Raw genomic sequence first — 24,323 nt, 5'->3', positions numbered from 1 at the left:
ATATAGACTGATAAATATTGGCTCATAATGCACCAGGTATAACTATGGTTGAAAAGAGGAAAGTATGGATAATTATGTGACAATACTAGGGGACAGTAAAATGGAAAATAAAAAAGTGCGGAGAAGATCACAAAGTATCAAGCTCTTAAAATTGATATTCAAAGATTATGGCATAAGTAGTAGTCTAAAGTTTGTGCACGTTTTGCTGAGTATTATACTTTTTAAACTAAACACATTCTGAGTAAACATACATAAACTAGAGTCAGATAAAGCAACCTTCAACTATTGCAAAATTAACATTTTTCCTGAACCAATTTCTCTGCTGCTTAGAAAGAAAAAATTCTTACAGCTTTTCATTTTTATTAGCCTTACATTTTTATGTGATTATTTTCCTATGATTCCAGAATTATGAAAAATAGTACAATATGTGAATTTCTACTTCAGAATATAATATGTCTGAAAAGCATAGAAATTACTATAAGAGCTTTTCAAAATATACCATTATTTCTTCTATATACTGTACTTTTTGGAGTATAAGACGCACCTTTTTCTTCCCTAAAAGAGACTGAAAATTCAGGTGTGTCTTATACTCTGAATGTAGTTTTATTTTCCCCACGAAGCCCTCACCAGGTGCTAACAATGTTCCCAACTCTTACTGACTTGCAGGCTCTTTCATTGTTACTCTCTCTGAATAAGGTTTTTTTAAAGCCCTAACCGGAGATAAAATAATGTGCTGAAGCTGACCAGGCTAAGGATGCTAGCCAGATGAATATTTGGTAAGCAGATTCTTTTCTCTATTTTGCTCCCCAAAAACGATGGTGCATCTTATACTCTGAAAAATATGGTACTTTATTTGAGAAATGGAACAAACGTAGGGAAGGAATTGAAGGTTGTGTATGATGGAAAGAAAAGGTGTAGGAATAGGAATTAAGATTGTGGAAGGGTAGGGTGGTGGGTCTAGAGTTGAAAAATGGAGGTAAATCTGTCCAATTAGCAGCCATTATTTTATTCTGAATATTTGAAGGAACAGACCAATCTCGAAATTTACAATCTCCCCTACTTTCTTTATAGAATATGAATTATGGATCCCCAAAAGTAAGCATAAGTCCTACCAATTTACCAGAAGATAACTACATATTTACCAGCCCACCAAAATATTGCTTAATCCTTTTTAAACTAATTTATTGTGGGGATTTTTAAAGGATGGATGAATGGGGTGGGTGGAATAGTGGGAATGATATATATGAGTTGAATGAATGGGGGGGTGGAAGTCAAGGTTGGAAGATTGGGGTGGGAGGGCTGATTTGTATGAAATTAATGAATGGGGTGGATGGGATGATATTTATATGAATAATGGGAATAGTATGAATGTTGAATTTAGCCTACCTGACGATGGAGAGGCAGGAGGGAAGGGGGCATCTATCTCTGGGGTGGTGGAGGGCCAGAATATCCCGGTCTTGCTGGGGAGAGGTAGATATGGCGGGAGTCACGGGGCTAGCCATTCTGGAGGAAGAAGTGATTGCTGCTTAAAAGCAATCCCTTGTTCCGGTCCCGTGAGCTCAACCCGGGGTACTGGTGACAAGTGTAATCCAGGCCCTGGGCTCAAGCTGCTGCTGCTGCTCAATGCCAGATCAGTCGTAAACAAAGCTCTCCTCATCTGGGATTTGATCCTGGTTGAGGAGGCCGATCTGGCATGTGTGACTGAGACCTAGCTGGGCCCAGAGGGAGGAGTTCCTCTCTCGGAAATATGCCCAGTCGGGTTTCAGGTATGGCATCAGCCTTGACCCCAGGGAAGGGGGGGAGGAGTGGCTATTGTAGCCAAGGAGAACCTTTGCCTGCATAGACTTGTTGCCCCTGAGATTGCGGGTTGTGAGTCCCTCCTTGTGAAGTTGGACTTAGGGGTTCAGGTGGGCTTGTTACTCACGTACCTGCCTCCCAGCTGTGTGTCAACAGCTCTGTCTGTGCTCTGCCTGTGCTGCTCGAGGAGGTGGCCGGGTTGGCGGTGGAGGTCCCCGGACTTATTGTCACTCGGCGGTTCCGCACGAGGGGGACGCACACACCAGACATGGTATTCCTCTCGGAGCAATTGAGTAATGGCTTTAGACTAAGGGGCATAGAAGCATTGCCTTTGTCATAAGGAGGCATTTGTGCGTCCCCTCCTCAAGAAGCCTTCCCCAGACCCAGCCGTGCTTAATAACTACCGTCCAGTCTCCAACCTTTCCTTTATGGGGAAGGTTGTTGAGAAGATTGTGGCACTCCAACTCCAGTGGTTCTTGGAAGAAGCCGATTATCTAGGTCCTCAGCAGTCTGGATTCAGGCCCGGCTACAGCACGGAAACTGCTTTGGTCGCATTGATGGATGATCTCTGGCAGGCCCGGGACAGGGGCTTGTCCTGTGTCCTGGTGCTTCTTGACCTCTCAGTGGCTTTCGATACCATCGACCATGGTTTCCTTCTGCACCGGCTGGAGTGGTTGGGAGTGGGAGGCACTGTTCTCCAGTGGTTCTCCTTCTACCTCTCCGGTCGGTCACAGTCGGTGTTAGTGGGGGGTCAGAGGTCGACCTCTAGGTCTCTCCCTTGTGGTGTGCCTCAGGGATCGGTCCTCTCCCCCCTGCTATTTAATATCTACATGAAACCGCTGGGTGAGATCATCCAAGGGCATGGGTGAGGTATCATCAGTATGCCGATGATACCCAGTTATACATCTCCACCCCATGTCCAGTCAACGAAGCAGCGGAAGTGATGTGCCGGTGCCTGGAGGCTGTTGGGGTCTGGATGGGTGTCAACAAGCTCAAACTCAACCCTGACAAGACGGAGTGGCTGTGGGTTTTGCCTCCCAAGGACAATTCCATCTGTCTGTCCATTACTCTGGGGGGGGGAATTATTGACCCCCTCAGAGAGGGTTCGCAACTTGGGCGTCCTCCTCGATCCACAGCTAACATTGGAACACCATCTTTCTGCTGTGGCGAGGAGGGCGTTTGCCCAGGTTCGCCTGGTGCACCAGTTGTGGCCCTACTTGGACCAGGAGTCATTGCTCACAGTCGCTCATGCCTTCATCACCTCGAGGTTCGATTACTGCAACGCTCTCTACATGGGGCTACCTTTGAAAAGTGTTCGGAAACTTCAGATCCTGCAGAATATGGCCACGAGAGCTATCGTGGGGCTTCCCAGATTTGCCCACGTTTCTACAACACTCCGTGGCCTGTACTGGCTGCCGATCAGTTTCCGGTCACAAATCAAAGTGTTGGTAATGACCTTTAAAGCCCTATATGGCATTGGACCAGAATACCTCCGGAACCACCTTCTACCACACGAATCCCAGCAGCCGATAAGGTCCCACAGAGTTGGCCTTCTCCGGGTCCCGTCGACTAAACAATGTTGTTTGGCGGGCCCCAGGGGAAGAGCCTTCTCTGTGGCGGCCCCGGCCCTCTGGAATCAACTCCCCCCAGATATTAGAACGGCTCCCACCCTCCTTGTGTTTCGCAAATTACTCAAGACCCACCTATATCGCCAGGCATGGGGGAACTGAGACACCTCCCCCAGGCTTTTATATTTTATGTTTGGTATGTATGTGTTGTATGGTTTTAAATGATGGGGTTTTATATATCTTTTCTCTTTTAATATTAGATTTGTTCCACTGTAATATTGTTTTTTATTATTGTTGTGAGCCACCCCGAGTCTTCGGAGAGGGGCGGCATACAAATTTAATAAATTATTATTATTATTATTATTATTATTATTATTATTATTATTATTATTATTGCTTCATTGTGGCTTGCTTTCAGATTTGATCAGAATAGAAAGAAATAACACAAAGCTAATCTTTAATAAGTATGGGATACTTTTTCTTATACTTTGAACGTCAGCAAGCTGCATGTACTTCTCAACTGATGTTTTCTTATTTTAGTGGTGAATGCCAACAATTCACATTATATTTCTATCATTTTGGCCTAACAATTTTTGAAAATTCTCACAACGAACAACATGATAGCTAAGCAGCACACTTTATATTTTATTCATCATGCAGAAAGAGAGTCTTCGTTTTCTCTAAAATTGTTCATTATGTAGGAAAGGCACAAGAAAAGGCACTGAAGTGTTTGATTTCCGTCTATAAATAGGATTTGTGGTTGGAACTCTAGTTGCTAACATTCTTTCATTATGGCTTACAATTTTCTATAGTAAAAATAAGTTACCAGGTGTTTTTCCAGTACTGTCTTGCCAGCTGAAGCTTCACAGAATGACTTTACACACATGAACCAGTCTGCTTCACAAGGAACAGAGAAATGAAAATATGATGGGCCAAAGATGATGTGAAATTGTCAGAATAGAAAGTTAAAAAAACAATAATTGCATATTTTAGGAATAGATGAGCTTAGGGTTTAATGGAACATTTCAGTTCAGATAATTGCACAGTTTAATATGAGGCCACACACATACAAAAATAGAAATACAGTGATCCCCCGATCATTGCGAGGGTTCCGTTCCAGGACCCCCCGCAACGAGCAGGTTTTAGAGAAGTAGCGCTGCGGAAGTAAAAACACCATCTGCGCATGCGCAGATGGTGTTTTTACTTCCGCAGCGCTAGTGAGGAGCCGAAGATTGGGGGCCGCGCGGCTGTTTTAAAACGTCGCCGCCGGCATGGGGGGCTTGCCAGCACCCCCCGGACCCCCAACCCGGGTTTGGGGGGCTGCTAGGAAGCCGCCCATGCTGGCGGCGACGTTTTAAAACAGCCGCGCGGCTTTCCAATGAGTCCCGAAGACAAACGTCAAACTTCCGCGTTTGTCTTCGGGACTCATTGGAAAGCTGCGCAGCTGTTTTAAAACATCGCCGCCGGCATGGGCGGCTTGCCAGCACCCCCCCCGAACCCGGGTGAGCAGCGAGCGAACGGCGGGTGGCCGGGCGAAGGGCGGGCGAGCGGTGAAAGGCGGGCGAGCGGGTGCTGGGGAGGGCTTCTCGCCCTCCCGCCAGCAAGAGGGGGAGCGAATGGCGTGGGCAGGCTGCGGACAAGCCGTTCGCTCGGGCCGCTTCCCAGCTGAGTACTCAGCTGGGAAGCGGCCCGAGCGAACGGCGTGGGCGGGAGAAGGGCGCGCGAGCCGGCAGGCTGCGGACAAGCCATTCGCTCGGGCCGCTTCCCAGCTGAGTACTCAGCTGGGAAGCGGCCCGAGCGAACGGCGTAGGCGGGAGAAGGGCGCGCGAGCCGCGGGCGCGCGGGCAGGCAGGCTGCGGACAAGCCGTTCGCTCGGGCCGCTTCCCAGCTGAGTACTCAGCTGGGAAGCGGCCCGAGCGAACGGCGTGGGCGGGAGAAGGGCGCGCAAGCCGTGGGCGCGCGGGCAGGCAGGCTGCGGACAAGCCGTTCGCTCGGGCTGCTTCCCAGCTGAGTACTCAGCTGGGAAGCGGCCCGAGCGAAGCGGCAGCAGCGAGGAGTTTGCGTGGGCGGTGGGGAAACTCCTCGCTGATGCCCGCCAAGAGGGGGAAGACCTAGGGAAGCTGCCCAGCAGCTGATCTGCCCGGCGCCATCTACGCATACGTACCCATAGAAAAAAAGGGCACACATGCGCAGATGGTGTTTTGACTTCCGGGTTCAAAAATCGCAAATTAGCCTGTTCGCAATGGTCGGGAACGCAATAACCGGGGGATCACTGTAGTTGTTATATCTCAATAAATAACAAGATCATGCCATTATAGCTAGTGGATATAAAGTGAACATCACTGTTAGCATAAGACATTGATAAATCATTTAGCAAATTGCAAGAGGTGCTAAGTGCAATACCAAGGAAGGACATTGTATTGTTAATGGCCTTCCCAGTGGTAACAGACGAACAGAGAGTGGGAAAAGTAGTCCATTATGAAATTTTAAATTCAAAGTCCATCCCAGTCAGTCCTGGGCCCAATGGCTGAGAGGCCCTTGAGATAGTGATCAGCAAATACAAAGTTACATATTCTACCTAATTGATGTCCATGGATGATGATTTAGAAAAATAGGTACAATACTTAATGAAGTTGAAATACAGAAAAAAGGGATATGTTGAATGGCTAAGATCAGAGGCTAATGGAATATTCTTGAAAAAATCTTCAAGTGAGGGATGCTAAATATTTTGGTTTGAAATATTCTGACTGTGAAACCACTATTTCAAATATAAAGCATGTTCCTTCAGGTTTTTAGGAAGCTTTAGGCCAGTGATAGCAAACCTTTTTTGGCTTGGGTGCCAAAAGGATGTGTGGGTGTGGTAGTACGCATGTGTGTGCCCATATCCATAATGCAATGCCTTCCCTCTCATGCATGCGCACAACCCCTGCGCTGCTCCCTCCATGCATGCACACAGCCTCCCGCTGCCCCCTCCCCCCCACACATGTGTACAGGCTTCACTGAAGCCTCCGGTCTTCCAGTAGGCCCATTGGGCTATTTTTCGCTCCTGAAAAGTGTGGGGAAATCCTCCTGAAGCCTGTGGATGTCAAAAAATGGCCCAACGGGCCGACCGGAAGTTCAGAAATGAAACGGAAGTGAAGCTGCCCTACTGCTTATCTTTAGATAGTTGCAATCAGGCTTCGCACACCTTGGTCTATTTCTTCTGCAGCTGACAAGGCTTTCCTGAAGGCCTCTATAGCCAATAATAGAGCTCTAGATCCATCCGTAGGTTGATCCATATGACCTGTGCCATAGCTTTGCCATTACTGCTTTAGGCGTTCCAAATTCTAAACATTCAGAATATTTGAAACATTAAGATGAGTCTTACAATGGATTATTTTAAAACAACTATACAGGAATAATTTAAAGTACATTTTTCACAACTCTTAACTATAACTTATTAATGGAGATACTAGGTTGATGGGATTTGCCTATATAAATTAGTCAGCAGGAATCTAGTCTGGTTTTTAAATTGTGTTTATTTAATTAGGATAATTAAATGTGCATAATTAATATGATTTATTTTTCATGTTTGGGACAATCAACACTGGCAATGTTCTAAAATTTAGTATTTAAATATGTATCAAGCTTTTTATATTGGGACCATACGAAGTTACACTTTTGTTTGAAAATCTATTGATTTCATTTTTCTACTCTTTCAAAAGCAAATATGTCTTTGAGGTAGCAGAAAATGCAGCAATTTGCATCTCTTTTTGTTATTGCAGATATTCAGATATAATGTTTTCATAAGATGATTCTTTCCCATATGCTGTAGTGACATTTAGTGTTCTGAAAAAGACTCAGGAGCAATGCCATGGGGTGGGGTGGGTGGGGGAAGGTCACGGATGAGGAAGTATAGAATGCTGAGATGAAGCATATAACTGATGACTGACATAAGTGCCTTGATGCCAGTAGCTCAATTTTGAATCGAGTGATCTCTCTTCCCACCCCACAGTGTCATGGGAGTCTGAGCTCGATGGTGGGAGTGGTGGTAGAATGAATCCTCACCATATTTTGTGATATGTGGGAAATTTTCCAAATCACTTGGAAGAACACTCAGCAACATGCTAGCCTTTTAAAAAAACAGTCAACTCTTGAGGGAAGTTCTGGAACAGGGGTCACCAACCTTTTGGACCTCAGGGACCACTAAATTCATAATTTCAAATCCTGCGGACCACTAATATGAATTCAGTGCACCGATTGCTGAAGTGCCTGGACTACCAGTGACAGGATTGGCTCCTTCAGACACCTGTTTCTGCAACCTTAGACATTCAAACAGCCATTCAAACAAAATACTGTACCAGGAGCCACAAAATCTGGGTGGGCATGGCCAACTTGATGTCACTCATTCCCACGCAGCTACATGATTCCCCCCAGACTCCCAGTGATGGGATGGGGTCCTACAGGCACTTAGCTTGGCTGCCTGCTTCTGTAACCTTAGGCACTCAAAGACCCATTTGGATCTGTTTCACACAGAAAGCAAAACACCGGGAGCCACAAAAGCTGAGTGGATGTGGCCAACTCGCTGTCACTCACTCCTACCCAGTTACATGACAACCCCCAAATAGTCATGCCTACCCAGGTTTTGTGGCTCCCAGTGCTTTTTTTTCTATGGGAAGCATCTCTCTTTCTGTCTCTCTCTCTCTGTCTCTCACTCTCATCTCTCTCTCTGTCTCTTTCTTACTCTCATTTCTCTCTTTCTCTCATTCTGATTCTCTGGCTTTCTCTGGGTCTTGGGGGTACTTCTTTGGCTTTTTTGTTGTTGGACACACCTCGGTTGCTCGAGGAGATACATGACCTGCTCTCCACCCCAAGACACTTGCCCAATCCAGTTGTGGCTATGCTGCGCAAGGTCATGGAGGTGCCAACAGCAGCGGTGGAGAGAAATGGCCGCCCACCCTTGTCGCAACAGCACTATTGTTCTGGGTGATGAAGGCTGTGCTACTCTTTATACGTTGCACCACTTGGAAGATTGCAAGTTGCATGTACCTCTCTATGGCAGAGATTTCCAGCTCCACCATGAGCTGCCTGGCTGATCCCATATTCCAGAGGTCTAGTCACAAGACTGGACCATTCATCATCCTAGAGCAGCTCCTCCAGCCGTGCACTCTGGACCACCAAAATTGTCTCGTGGACCACCAGTTGGTGACCTCTACTCTGGAAAGTGACCAAGAGAGCCAGGAAACAGCGAAAAGTTGTGCTATTGCTTTGACTATTTGATTTAATAAATTAAGCATCAAGAGAATGAAAAATTGTGTCTAATCTTTAAAATAAAGGAGGCACTTGTTTCCTCCTGTGTTTGGAATCCATAAACATGAAATGGAAATGAGGATTCAATCTTGGCTGAGGAAGGAGAGAAATTTTTTAAAAATGAAGCTGCAGAAACTCAATCTTTAATCACTACTAAGGCGAACAGTTACCAGAAGGCTAAGAGTACACCCAGATAGTGTTGGCTTCAAAACAAAACAAAGCGCCAGATAACATTTTATTTATTTGTATTCCATCCCACCTTTATTATTCTTACAAATAACAAGTTGTTGAACATACCCAAAACACCTTCCTCCTCTTATTTTCCCCAGAACAATCTTGTGAGATGGATTTATTTATTTATTTATTTATGCATGCATGCATGCATTCATTCATTCATTCATTCATTCATTTATTGGACTTGTATGCCACCCCTCTCTGTGGACTCCGGGCGGCTCACAACATATATCAAAAGAACCAAAACAATACAGTTTGTCCAATTAATATACTAAAAGGTTCTTAAAATTCTAACTTTAAAAACATTCATTTTCATTCATTCAATAATCACACAACATTCATTGGACAGGGGAAGGTCTAATGTCACCAGGCCTGGCGGCAAAGATGTTTTTTTAAACTCTTTCGGAAGGCAAGAATGGTGGGGGCAGTGCGAATCTCCGGGGAGAGCTGATTCCAGAGGGCCTGGGCCACCACAGAGAAGGCTCTTCCCCTAGGTCCCACCAGCCGACATTGTTTGGTCGACGGGACCCTAAGGAAATCAACTCTGTGGGACCTCACCGGTCGCTGGGATTCATGCAGCAGAAGGTTGTCTCGGAGATAGTCTGGTTCTATGCCATGTAGGGATTGAGCTGAGAGAGAGAATGACTGGCCCAAAGTCACCCAGCTGGCTTTCAGAGTTAAGGTGGGACTAGGACTTCCAGTTTTCCACACGTTGCACAATTAATATTACCAACTGTGGCCTTTCTCTGGATGATAAAGCTTTACTGCATCAGCCGTGCAATTATCACCTCTTGATTATTACAATGCATTTTAAGTTGGGCTCCAGATAGAAGCTTCAGCTGGTGCAACAAGTGTTTTCCTCCTCCATTACAGAAGAAACCCAATTAACAGATAAGTCAACACAAGTGCAATTTTAATAAACTGTCATATCCTTGACCGTATATAATTAAGAATCACCTAATGAAAACGCAGTTATTAATAAAGTATTGTCAAAGTACTAAAAGACTTTATCAGACTTGTCTCAATTTTCCACAAAATAAGATTTTATTTTTTTCCAATAATAATAGTAATTGAAAAAATAAATACTGTATTTTAAAATGGCATAAGTCTATCTTTTCCCAAAAACACTCTACATAATTTGCACGGTTTTGTGCCATTGTATGAGTCAATGAATCATTGTGAATACATAATGCATAATAATGGCACTTGAAAGCCAATTTGGCATAACCAGTTAAGGTACCATGGTTCCTAGTAACTGGGGAACCATGAGTTCTAGTCCCATCTAGTCCCAAAACCAAGTGTGTAACCTTGGGACAGTTATGGAAGAAAACCATGGCAAACCATTTCTGAAATGTTGCCAAGAAAATTGCAGAGATTTATTCAAGCAGATGCCAGGAGCCAGTACTGACTTGAAGGTGTGAAATGGTGTGCGCCCCTCCATACCCACCCACAAGAACACACAGATATCTTCTGGTGCCTCCTCATTGGAACACTTCTCTATCAGGTGTTTACTTGGACCTCTCTTCTGGTGTTTTTTTGGATGATAGCAATTTGTATTACATTTCTGCCCTGCCAGTTAAATACAATTCTATTTAAGTACAGTAATTAGAAATGCATAGCTTTGGGGGAAATGGAAGTGTTGCAGCCATTTTCCAGTTCAGCAGTTTTTTTTAAATTCTAACTGGCTGACTAACTTGTGCTGAAGGTGATAGTGAATGAGCAGTCTGCTGAGACATTATTAGGCACCTTGGAGCTGAAACCATTTGGTCTAAGAATAGAATTTGGAACTGTAAATGTAAAAGTGAGATCTCTCTTTGTGCTCTGACTGCTCTCAGAAGAATAATAAGTGGGTAATGAAGTAAGACATCTAGAAAGGAGATCAGAAAGAGAAGTCAGCTAGTCATTATTCTGTGATGTTCTTCACTTTCTTTGGTTCTTGGCTTGTCTATTAAACACATAAATCATGCTCTTGTAGCCCTCGGGAACTAATTAAAAAATGACATATCCTTTTGCAAATCCTGGATCCCATATGTGAGCTAACATAAGTAAATTGCATTAGGAAAAAATAGAATAGTGAAAATGTTCAATATAGTATTAAAATGAAGGCAAATGGTAGTTTTAAAATGAGGTGTGATTCTCTTAACAACTCTTTCTTTAGAAACAGAAATTCTGGTCCAAATTATGCATCTACGTTGAGGACTACCTGTAAAAGATCCATACATAATGGTAAAAAGATCTTATTAATATCTTTAGATCCATAATCTAATCTTAATCCTATAAGAGGTATAGAGATTGAGCAAACCACACTCAAAATAATACACCATGTCATATCTTCATTGAACATATTGAGCCAGTGACCATCATCTGATGGAATTCCCAAAGGCTTTAGATTTGGTAGCTACTGGTACCTGTTTCAGCAGCAATAAATTCAGTTGAATGTTTCCTGAATTTGTTGATCAATCCTACACATTGGTTTGGAAAGATTTTGATGCAGTCCTCTTTACGATATTTTTGATGCTCTTGTATGAATTACTTACTTGAGTTTTGCCACAACATTTCACTTGGTTTAAGGTCAGAACATTAAAAAGAAAATGAAATGTTGTTTGCTTCAACCATTTGGTTATAAATTTAATTGTTAGTCCTCATGTTATCTTATTCACATTTATTTAAGTTTCACCTCACAGATACCTTGACATTCTCTTATGAAATTTACTGACAGAATCCAGACTCCATTGTTTCCTGAGTGATTAGGAATTCTTCAGATCATGAGACAATTATTCACTTTGCTTTGCTTTTGCTGGAAGAGTGTTTTATTTTCTTCAAATGCAATATTTTAATCTTTATTCTATGTGATCAGTTTTCTTCTATGTAATCTTTCCATGCATAGCACTCTTGCTCATTAGATGATAAATAGATAGATGATAGATAGATTTTTTTTATTTTTTAGCTTCAGATCTTGCATTGTAGCTAGGTCAATTAAAAGAAGTGTTAAGCATCTGCTTGTTTAAATCCAAATGTATAACAGTTATTTTTACATTTCATTGCTTTATAAGGAGAACAACATTTAATATTCCTCCACAAATATATTTACACAAGTTAATGCTCTTTAACCGCTTGTTTGGCTGAAGAACATGCCACATAATCAGTAAATTTGTTGTACTGCAGATATACCACAGTGTGTATTTGTTTAAAAACATTTTTATAAAGATTTTGTATCTTGGAATGATTTAGTAGACTATTTTGTAATTCATAATATAGTAAAGTAGCTGAATTTTGAATCCATCACTATTAATAAATCAGATAGCTATTAATGCTTGTTTGAATTTTAAAACTGCTGCTTGGAAGAACAACAATATATTTAAAATTATAAATAAAAAGAGTTCTAATGTTTCATATTTACTAAACTTTCTAATTTTGTTCTTAGGTTTTACATGCATTCTGCAGAATCCAGACATGTGTAACACACCATTTTCAGTATCACATACGAGAGGCAGATTGTAGATATTTTCTGAACTTGTATTGGTTTTTCCTTTTATCTTCAAATATTGTAGTTTTGGATACTATAAAATTATAACTTGTAGAAAATTATGATCTAAAAGATTTTAGTAACAAAAAGATACATACATAACAACTAATTGGATGTAATTTTGCTGTTTTTATTCTTATGGCAAAAAGAATCAGAATTTTGAAATGGATTCATTTTGCTGACAGATTTTGGTGTGATGTCTACAAAGAATAGGTTAAATAGAAAAGGAAATACAATGTAATCTTAAAGAAAGAGGTCTGATTAGAATTGTATGTGTAACTTCTGAGAGGAAGATTAAAAGCCACTTTTTTATACCTTATATATGTATGTATGTAGGTAGGTAGGTAGGTAGGTATAAGTATATGGGTATGTATGCGTGTGTCTTTTTTTTGCTACTTCTTTTCCATTCTTTTTTCATATATTTTTTCTTAATTATTTTTTTAAATCAAAAGTGGATTTTTAATTTTCATAAAAAATATAGTTCCTTGGAAGTATTTCAAGTTTCATGAAAATGTTTATTTTAAAAATAGACCATTAAAATCATTCTGCAAAAGCTAAAAAAATTCATCCAAAGATAAAATTCCTTGTTTTTTTAAAAAAAATAGTTCCTTTTTTTCCTGGTTTCTAAATTTTTCGCATTTCAATGAGTAACCCTATCCTAAAAATATACCTAAGTTAGTAATGGAGTAATACCCTAATACAAGAATCAGTTTGTATGACAGACATGACAACAAATAAGTGTGAAAAGATTTTGCATTTTCCTCAGATCAAAAACTGATGGAGAAATAAACACATAGTCGTCAACTGCTAAAATATGTATGGAATTAAATAAGGTATCTGTTTTCAGGAATTGATTATTTGGAAATAGCTTGATTATGTGAAAAAGAGATATGAAGATATTTATGAAGTTTAAGGCATACTGTTACTTGTGGAATTGTTAAACTGTACTGATAAATATTTTCCTCTATTTTTTCTTCTAGATGTTTCCAGATGAAGAACAACAAATAAATAACATAACCATGGAAAAGATACTGAAAGATTTTGACAAAGGCCTGCAAGAAAGTATTTCTGATTTTGTGGATTTGAGTGGCAATTGCCAACAATCCTTTGAAGAGGTTTCTCTGAACCAAAGCTCTATGCATCTTCCACTTGATTCTCCCACCACAGGTTTGTCTGTTTATTACATTTGTGTACTGCTGATCCCATTTGAAGATGACTCTAGGTTCAAGCAGTCCTTGACTTACGACAGCATTGAAAAAATGACTTATAACCATTTTTCACACTTTTTTTTTAAAATAAATTTTTATTGATTTTTAACAGTTTACATAAAACAAACATATAACAGTGCACAGTGCATGTGCCCATCACCTAACAACAGCACCCCCCCCATCACCCCCACCACCCATACAGGAGGATTCAAAAAAATTTAATTGTTTATCTATTATTCTTTGGCTCTATCTTGATCAAGTATTATTAAAAGAGTGATTGCAATTTATTTTTCATATTTACATCACAGATTCTACTTAACATATAATCTTTTACCTTGTTCCATCGCACCATCAGCTTCTCCAATTTATTCTTATCAAAATTATTTAATCTTATTTCCATAATTTCAAAATGTATGTGATCCACCATATACCAGTACCAATTTTGTAGTGTCCATTTTGTAGAATCTTTCCAACCTAATACCATCACCGCTTGAGCACTTTCCAATGCTGCGGTTTTAATTTCCTTAAATTCTCCTAGTTCTCTATATTTGATTAAAATTGCTATTTCTTTTGTAATAATCCAATTAATGTTTAACATTTTATTAATTTCATTCTGGACTACATTCCAGAATTTCTGAATTTCTGCACATTCCCAAATCATATGCATAAAAATCCCTTTTTTCTGGCATCCGTGCCAACATATGCCCTTCTCTTTCCCCTGGAAGTGTGCAATTTGTACAGGTGTATAGTACCATTTATATAAGATTTTTCTTCTCATCTCTCTAACTCTCGTATTTTTAATCTTGTATATATTTTCTATTATTTCTTTCATTTCTCTTTCATCTATTTGTAAATCATCCTGCCAACATCTTGTTAAACTTTTTGTTACTTCTTCTTCCATTTGCAATAGCATTCTATATATACTACCGGCTTGTGCTTTACTTTCATTTGTCTTTTCACTTATTATTTTTTCTACACTATTTTCTTCCCGTAAGAAGGCTTCTTTATTCTCACTTTTGTTTAAGTATGTACATATTGCATTGATCTGCAACCATTTCTGTTTGCCAATCCACCATTCCAATCTAGTTCTACTAACTCTTCCATCTTTCTCATATAATTGCTCAATTCTCGTTATTCCTTTACTATTTAATATTTTAATAATTCCACTTAGATTAATGTCATCCCCTATATTCAATACATGTAACGTTGATAGCATGGATACCTTTATTCCACTTGTCCTCTGCCATTTAAGCCATATTTCTAAACATGCTTTAAAAGGATCACTTAAGGTACTGGTTTCAATTCTACTCCAATTTTTAAATAATAGTTCTTTATTATTTATATTATTAATTTCTTTTTCTATTCGTACCCATTTCTTTTCCCCCCATAACTGTAGCTCCATTAACCTTTCCATTTGAAATGCTTTTCTATATAATACTAGACATGGGCTGCCCCACCCCCCCTCTTTCTCTTGTGCATTCTGCCAATGTTTCCTTATTCTGGGTTTTTTATCTCCTTCAATCCAAAAATTTAGTCTGTTATCCCATTCTCTTAATTTTGCCTCAGGAAAACTACCAGGTACCGTGTTTCCCCGATAGTAAGACCCCCCCGATTGTAAGACATATGGGGGGTTTCAGGGGGGTCGGCTTATATAAGCCATACCCCGAAAGTAAGACATATGTCTTACTTTCGGGGAAACACGGTATAAACGGTATTGCGGGGGGGGCGATGACATTGCTTCCAAGCTCCCCGCGCGCCCCTCGCCTTCGCTCGCCGCGGCGCCACCGCCTCTTCCCCTGCCGAGGCTCAGCTGCAAGCGGCCAGCGAGGCCGATCGGCTCCGAGGCGAGCGGCCGGAGCTGCGCCCTCCTTCGCCCGCCTCCTTTCCGCTCGCCTCGGAGCCGAGCGGCCTCGCTGGCCGCTTGCAGCTGAGCCGCGGCAGGGGAAGAGGCGGTGGCGCCGCGGCGAGCGAAGGCAAGGGGCGCGCAGGGAGCTGCCGGAAAGGAGGCTGGTGAAGGAGGGCGCAGCTCCGGCCGCTCGCCTCGGAGCCGATCGGCCTCGCTGGCCGCTTTCCCTGCCAAGGCTCAGCTGCAAGCGGCCAGCGAGGCCGAGCGGCTCCGAGGCGAGCGGCCGGAGCTGCGCCCTCCTTCGCCCGCCTCCTTTCCGCTCGCCTCGGAGCCGAGCGGCCTCGCTGGCCGCTTGCAGCTGAGCCTCGGCAGGGGAAGAGGCGGTGGCGCCGCGGCGAGCGAAGGCAAGGGGCGCGCAGGGAGCTGCCGGAAAGGAGGCTGGTGAAGGAGGGCGCAGCTCCGGCCGCTCGCCTCGGAGCCGATCGGCCTCGCTGGCCGCTTCCCCTGCCAAGGCTCAGCTGCAAGCGGCCAGCGAGGCCGAGCGGCTCCGAGGCGAGCGGCCGGAGCTGCGCCCTCCTTCACCAGCCTCCTTTCCGGCAGCTCCCTGCGCGCCCCTCGCCTTCGCTCGCAGCGGCGCCACCGCCTCTTCCCCTGCCGAGACTCAGCTGCAAGCGACCAGCGAGGCCGCTCGGCTCCGAGGCGAGCGGCCGGAGCTGCGCCCTTCTTCGCCCGCCTCCTTTCCGCTCGCCTCGGAGCCGCTTGCAGCTGAGCCTCGGCAGGGGAAGAGGCGGTGGCGCCGCGGCGAGCGAAGGCGAGGGGCGCGCAGGGAACTGCCGGAAAGGAGGCGGGCGAAGGAGGGCACAGCGGCGGCCGCTCACCCTTTTTGACTGCCCATCCACCCCTTGACCTGCCTTTAGCCAGCCAGCCGAGCGTCCGTGTCGCCGCGGAGTTGGCCTCCCCTGCCGAGAAACATTGCGTCGAGGTCGGCGCCCGCCTCCTTTCCGGCAGCTCCCCGCGCCCGAAGACGAGCCGGCCCCGGTGCCCGGGACAATGTAAGACATACCCCCAAAGTAAGACACAGTGGGGCTTTTGGGGGTAAAAAGATAGTAAGACACTGCCTTACTATCGGGGAAACACGGTAGAACCTGAAACAAATACATTATTTTTGGTATTATCATCATCTTAAGAGCCCTAATCTTAGCCATTCTTCCTAACTTTTTACCCTTCCAATTTTTAATCTGCTTCTGGATTTTTTCCCATATTAGGTTATAATTGGCCGTTGCTATTTTTATTGGATTCTTGAATAACCAAATTCCCAAGTATTTCATTTTTTTACAACCTAGTTTCAGTCCTGAAATTTTTTGAATCTCGATTTGCTCTTTAGGGCCTGTATTTAAACATATTATCTCTGATTTGTCTATATTAACCTTCAGTCCAGATTGATCTTTAAATTCCTGAAGTAGTATCATTATTCTTTTCATCATTTCAATTGGGGTTTCAGACATCACTATAGCATCATCTGCAAATAAGTTTAATTTCAATTCCAATTCCCCTATTTGATAGCCTCTCCATTCCTTATCATTTCTAATTTTGTTTGCTAGGGTCTCAATTGCTAATGCAAATAACATTGGGGATAGTGGCAACCCTGCTTAGTTCCATTTTGAATTTTAACTATTTCTGTTCTATTGCCATTTACTCTAATTTGAGCCACATTATCCTTATATATTGTTTCTATAACTCTACAAAATATGTTTCCCATATTTAAATCTTTACATAGTTGAAATAGGTAGTCATGGTTAACTTTGTCAAAAGCCTTATAGACATCTAATTTTAAAATGCATAATTTTCTTTTGGTACTGGTAGCATGGTGTAAAACATTGACCACGTTTCCTATTGGTTCATAAATTTTCCTTCCTTTCACAAATCCATATTGATCTTCTCCAATTATTTTTGGTAATATATTCTCCACCCTATTTGCCAATATTTTCATAAATATCTTATAATCTTGATTTAATAGGCTGATGGGGCGATAAGAACTCGGATCCATTAAATCACGATCTGGTTTTGGGACCGTTATAATTTCTGACATTTTCCACGTCTTTGGAGTTTCAAAAGTCTCCAATACATTATTGAACAATTTCTCCATATGCGGTAATAATTCATTCATATACACTTTATAATATTCAGCAGTAAAACCATCTGGACCAGGAGCTTTGGCCGGTTTCAATCCCTTAATAACTCTAGATATCTCCTCACTTGTAATTTTTGCATTTAACATTTGGGCATCTTCTTCTTCTAATTTCTTTTTAACCTCTGAGGTTTGCGAAACAACATACTATTTTTTATATAATTCCCCATAGAATTCTCTCATTATTTTTTCCATTTCTACATTACTACGTTTTATTACACCATCCTTATCTTTTAAAGCAGAGATGTAAGATTTCTCTTTTCTTTTTTTCAAATAATGTACCATTTGCTTCATTGATTTGTGACTCCACCCTCTAATTCTATGTTTCATAATCATATTCATTTTATTCCATCTTTCTTCATCAAGTAATTGCAATTTCTTTTTCTTAAATGATAATAATAAATTCCATTCTCTATTTCTTGTAATTTTTAAAGTTTTTTGGATTAAATCTATTTCTTTTAATAAATTATTCCTCTTAACATCCCAGGATTTCCTAATAAAAGCTTCAGTACTAATGCAGTTGCCCCTCATTACTGCTTTATGTGTATCCCAAACTATTGTTTGTTTAACCTCACCTGTTGCATTAATACAAAAGAATCCATTAAGTTCCCTTTGTAATTTAATTCTACTCTCCTCATTTGCTGAAACAATGGGGTTATACCTCCAAATTCTTTGTTTACTACAAACCTCTATCTCTATCACAGCTAACAGAGGAGCATGGTCTGATAGCCAAATAGTTTTTACTTCCGCTTTCTTAAACTTTACCTTATCTGTTTTATTAATTAACATATAGTCTATACAGCTAAATTTATTATGTCTTGCAGAATAGAAAGTATCTCTATTAGCTATGTTTTCATGAAGATCCATCATATTGAGTTTATTTAGATGTAATTTTTTCTTTTCCCCCTTCCCTGCTGTTAATTCCAGATTAAAGTCTCCTGCTAAAATCACAATACCTTCCGCAAATTCATCTAGTTTCCGTTTTACATTTATTATAAATTGTTTTGCATTTACATTGGGAGCATAAATTACCGCTAAGGTTACTAGCTTGTTACTTATTTTCCCCTTAATAAATAGCATTCTGCCATCTTTCTCCCTTTTAATATTACTTAACTGAAAATGCACTCTTCGGTGCAACAAGATGGCAACTCCTTTTGCCTTATTCGTTGCTCTCGACTCATAAACTTCCTTCCATTCTGCATTTGTGACTAATCTGTCTGTTTTTTCCCTTCCCTTATGAGTTTCAGATAAAAATAAAACATCTGCCTTACTGTCCTTTGCCAGCTTCATGATTCTATAACGTTTTTTCTGTGATGAGAGACCATTTACATTCAGCGATAATGATCCTATATCACCCATTTACATAATTTAAATACATTTCCCCTTCCAACAAAACAGAGCCTACCGGAAAAATATTTTTTCATTACAATGAATCCCCACCCTGGTGCCCCTATCCTGGCCTCCCCCCCCAGGGGGAGGCAACAAAAAAAACTTCCGTTACTAAGAGGTACTCCTGGATCTGCGTTCCCTCAGAAAGCCCCCCCTTCTTTCCCATTTTACAAAATAATAAAAGATTCCCCCCTCCTTCCCTCCTCTCCCCCTATTAACTAACGAGAACAACCAAACAAGAAATACAGAAAAAAGAATAATTGGTTGAAAAACTTGATACCATATTAGCAAGTCAACTCAGTTCAGTTTATTATTTTTTCTTCTGTTGAGTGACCCTTGGCTCGTCTTTCTTCTCTGCCTGGAGTGAGGCCAGTTCTCTTTGAAGTGCTGCAATTTTTTCTCCCTTACTTTGCCCTGCATCATGGAACGGTTGGAGAAACAATTCTTCTTCTGCTGCGTCTGGTCGATCTACCGATGATTGACTCTGGGTTGCTCCCTCCGGATTTAACCCCAATTGAAAAAGCAGCTTTCTTCCCTCTTCTAATGATCTCGCCTGGAAAACCTTGGAATCTTTAAACACAATTATTGTAGCAGGATAGCGCCACGAAAATCTGATCCCATTTTCATAAAGTTGGGAGGATACTTCTCTCATCTGGCTTCTCATCTTGAGGGTTTCAGGAGACAAATCTTTTAAAACGTGTATTGGAGAAGCTTTGTAACGTAAGTTTAAAATCTGTTTCAACTCTTTAAATATTTCTGCAGCTCTCCTCTCTGAAACAAATCTTACAACAATATCCTTTGAGTCCCCACGCTTGCGGGATCCAAAAGCCCAATGCGCTCTTTCGAATTCTTGCAACTCACATTTAACTTTGTTCTCGATGAGCCACTGAAGGATTTCTTGAACAAGTTGTTTGCTCTCCGCAAAATCTTTGGGGAAACCTCTCAAACGAAGATTAGATCGGCGCTGTCTGTCCTCCAGATTTATGATGCGAAGTTCCTGGCGAGATTTTCCCACCTCCAGTTTCCCAATTCTTTGATCTTGTGTTTTGGATTGTTCTTTCAATTCTGTCATTCCAGTTCCCAATGCAGATAAATCTTTTTTCATTTCTTGGAGCAGTTTCCCCATGTCAGCAAAGCCTTTAAGTAGCGAATCCATCTTTCCCTCCAATTCCTCGGTAGACGCCATCTTCTCTTTGTTCTCGCTTCTTCACACAGGCATGTTAAAAACAGTCACTTGCTTCAATTTTTAACTCCTTCTAATAAAGTTTTTCCAGAGCTTGTTCAGTTCGCTCTCCTCTCAATCCACTTTCACCAAGCTAGAGAGGTTGTTAAGGGTTAACTTTTACTTTTACTTTTCCACATCTGGGAGCCTTCTTTCGGATCGTTCAGCTATAGAAACATAGAAACATAGAAGTCTGACGGCAGAAAAAGACCTCATGGTCCATCTAGTCTGCCCTTATACTATTTTCTGTATTTTATCTTAGGATGGATATATGTTTATCCCAGGCATGTTTAAATTCAGTTACTGTGGATTTATCTACCACGTCTGCTGGAAGTTTGTTCCAAGGATCTACTACTCTTTCAGTAAAATAATATTTTCTCATGTTGCTTTTGATCTTTCCCGCAACTAACTTCAGATTGTGTCCCCTTGTTCTTGTGTTCACTTTCCTATTAAAAACACTTCCCTCCTGGACCTTATTTAACCCTTTAATATATTTAAATGTTTCGATCATGTCCCCCCTTTTCCTTCTGTCCTCCAGACTATACAGATTGAGTTCATTAAGTCTTTCCTGATACGTTTTATGCTTAAGACCTTCCACCAACGCATATACCAATGCATGCGCAGAACCCACCATTTTTCACACTTATGATCATTCCCATAGTCACATGACTAAAATTCAAATGCTTGGCAATTGATGGTTGCAGTGTCCCGGGGTCATGTGATCACCTTTTGGGACCTTCTCACAAGCAAATTTAATAGAGAAACCCGATTCACTTAACAACCATGTTAACTAATTTAACAACTGTAATGATTCACTTATCAAAGCTGTTAAGAAAAGTCTAAAATGGGGCAGAACTCACTTAACAAATTTCTCACTTAACTAAATTTTGGGCTCAATTGTTGTAAGTTGAGGATTTCCTGCATTAACAAAAATACTTTGTAAATTGTGTAAATACTGAAGGAGATATTTAGGAAAAGATAAAAACATTCATAATGCATATTCTTATTTGTATAATGATCGCTGAATTTTACATTTATGTATTGCTGAGTTTTGCATTTAACAATCATTTTCATATTTTAAGAAGGAAAAATATTCAAGGGAAGCTGTTTGAAACATATTTGCAGATAATTGTCATTACCTTTAAAATTACAGTTCTTGAGATACCACTGTTTCATTTTGTGACAGCCATTAAGTAAAGGATCTCACTTGATGATTCTCCTCATTCCTGCAGTCTCCAATATAATAATTAAATGAATTTATAGGTTACTTAATGGATTAAGGGCTGCCTAGGGATGGGGGAGACTCTTGGAAGACTAGCATAGGCTTAGACCAGCCTGCCCGGGTCCTCCCAAGGCGCCTCATTCCCAGAGAGACCCCATGTTCTGATTCCTGCTCCAGATTTATTTTCCAACTGCCACTGAGTCCCCTCAAGCCTTAGGCTTGATTCCCATTCCTTGAGGTCAAACATCCTCCTCCCCTCTGAGGCCTTCCAGAGTGGCAGCGATATTTACAGCTACCAGAATGCAGTTTGGCCCCTGGATACATAACAGCTGCTTTCAAAATTGTGCCATGCAGCTAAGCACAAAGTGACTTGTTCCAGTGCTATGGAAAGTTTCAGAGCTCTTCAAAAGAGGAGGAGGAGTGTGTGGGGCTTGGTGTGATGGGAATCAGGCCCAAAGCTAGTAGGGAGGGAAATGTTTGCAGAGATCATGGGGGGAGGGTAGGAGGGAACATAGGTGGGTACTGCTGCTGCAGCATTCCGGCAATTGATCATAAGGGCAAATGAATGTGGGGTGCTGCAGGGGCCACAACTATGGGTCTGGATTGTAAATAGCTTTTGTGGAGATTGTGCTGTAATTTTGAACAGTTGTTAAGTTGTAGGTCAAGGACTACCTGTACTTTAGCAAAAAAGAATTTAAATTATTATAAGACTGTTTTGTGGTCATTATACACTTGGACAGGGAGTCTTTGCTCACTGTTACTCATGCCCTTATCACCTCAAGGTTCAACTACTGCAATGCTCTCTACATGGGGCTACCTTTGAAGAGTGTTCGGAAACTTCAACTTGTCCAAAATGCAGCCGCGCAAGCAGTCTTGCGCCTTCCAAGAAATGCCCACATGTCGCCATCACTCCGCGGACTGCATTGGCTACTGATCAGTTTCCGGGCACAATTCAAAGTGTTGGTTATGACCTATAAAGCCCTACACGGCACAGGACCAGATTATTTCTGAGACCACCTTCTACCGCATGAATCTCAGCGACCGGTGAGGTCCCACAGAGTTGGCCTCCTTAGGGTCCTGTCGACCAAACAATGTCGGCTAGCGGGACCTAGGGGAAGAGCATTCTCTGTGGGAGCCCCGACCCTCTGGAATCAGCTCCCCCCAGAGATTCGCACTGCCCCCGCCATCCTTGCCTTCTGAAAGAGCTTAAAATCTCATCTTTGCCGCCAGGCTTGGGACTTTTAGATCTTCCCCCTGACCACTGAATGCTTTAAGTATGATTGTTGAATGTTTGGTCGATAGGTTTTTCTTTTAATTGTTTTTAAATTGTAGTATTAATTGGATTTACATTATTGTTCTGTTTTTATATATGCTGTGAGCTGCCCCGAGTCCTTGGAGAGGGGCGGCATACAAATCCAATTAAATAAACAAATAAATAACTATTAATATAACAATAATCATTATAATCTTGCAACAGATTTCAGAGGTGGCCATAGAACTGTTGTTATTATTTTGTCATTATGAATGACACTTTGCAATGAATATTGGCTAATTGTTGAATTGTGTTTGTTTCAGACTCTTCATCGCAAACATCTCATTCTTTCACTGTACCTTCAGAAGAGGATAGTGTATTATTCAACAAATTATTATACCTCGGATGTATGAAAGTTTCTGCTCCCCGCAGTGAAGCAGAGGCCTTGTGTGCCATGGCAACTTTGAAAAACTCAAATCATTCTCCATCTCCTGTAACTCTTTATGTTCCAAATATTCCAGATGGTTCTGTTAGGTGAGCTGGATGTTTCTATTGAGTATATGCAAGGTATCCAAATAAGTTTAAAAATAGGACAGGAATAGATTCCTTCTTCCTCCTGTAAGAGCTCCAAGTTATTCAGTAGAAACCATTGTTCTCCGTACTGAAGGAGCGGGTCCAGCAGTCACACGGGTTGCTCATGTCCAATCCGGTGGAACTGAGCCTAGTATTAAAAAAGCTTGCCGGATCCGCCCCTTCCCCAGAATTCGCTCAGTTCGCATATCCTGCGGTTGTATTGTGATAGCTCGTTCAACATTCTAACACCTTCCCTTCGATCTTTCCTTCAAAAAGTAGTAAGATTTATTGTCTTTATTCATTTACTTGCACTAATTGCGCCAGCCGTTTAAAAGAAAAAAAGAAAAAAATTAAAGCGGCTCGGCTTTTTTTCCTTGGGAGAAGTTGCGGTTTCGTTTTCCCCCGGCGGTTTTTGCCGGTTACGATTCCTGCGGCCGCTTGTGGATTCTTCTAATCCTTTGGCCTGGAGGTCCTGGTGCAAGTATTTATATATTGAATTATTGATTATTTATTGTATACAAAATATTTAAGGGCTTAAGAAATACCTCCTGCGGAGTGAGACGCCTTCTAGTCTCCTGGACTTAGTCGATCGCTTCCCCTTTAAGTATTTACGGGGCGATTTTTTCGGCGCGAAGGCCTTCGCGCCCTTTTTAAATCTAGGCCTCTCGTGTTGGCCTCCTGCCAGCCCCGTAGGCCTCAGTCCACCGCGTGGATCCCGGAGCGGGCCTTGGGGGTCCCAGGCTAAATTCTCCACCGGCTAAGCCTCCAACCAGAGTGCCTTGGTTTACTTAATTACAAAGTTTAGGGAGGCTGGCCCCGCTGGATTTGGGGGCACGAACTCTGGGTTTGCCCAGATTGTCCTCAAGTTTCAGCAGCTTCGAGGCCTCGAAGCAGGATCCATTCCTCTTGGGAAGTCCTTGAATTTCTTCTCCTTATTATTCAGTTATTGGCTCAGCCTTGTCTTCTGTTAATTGTCAGACTATGGCTACTTTTCCCAAGAGAGGCACAA

The 24,323-nt window shown here is 41.8% G+C and overlaps 1 protein-coding gene across 7 annotated transcripts in view; it reads left to right on the top strand.

Moving 5' to 3' along the window:
- Positions 1 to 24,323, top strand: part of RABGAP1L (RAB GTPase activating protein 1 like) — a 224,733-nt gene that overhangs the window by 4,488 nt on the left and 195,922 nt on the right. For 2 of the 7 annotated variants that reach the window (XM_070746727.1, XM_070746732.1), the window contains exons 2-3: positions 13,395 to 13,581; positions 23,065 to 23,275. In XM_070746727.1, the coding sequence (XP_070602828.1) occupies positions 13,395 to 13,581; positions 23,065 to 23,275 (398 nt within the window). Of the gene's footprint in view, positions 1 to 735; positions 777 to 11,044; positions 11,115 to 13,394; positions 13,582 to 23,064; positions 23,276 to 24,323 lie in introns of those variants that run through there. The other 5 variants (XM_070746725.1, XM_070746731.1, XM_070746728.1 and 2 more) reach the window with 5 other exon arrangements.

Source organism: Erythrolamprus reginae, chromosome 3 (assembly GCF_031021105.1).
Source record: "Erythrolamprus reginae isolate rEryReg1 chromosome 3, rEryReg1.hap1, whole genome shotgun sequence".
NCBI lineage: Eukaryota > Metazoa > Chordata > Lepidosauria > Squamata > Dipsadidae > Erythrolamprus > Erythrolamprus reginae.
The sequence above is the reverse complement of the archived record's forward strand: the minus strand, read 5'-3'. Positions and strand labels throughout refer to the sequence as shown.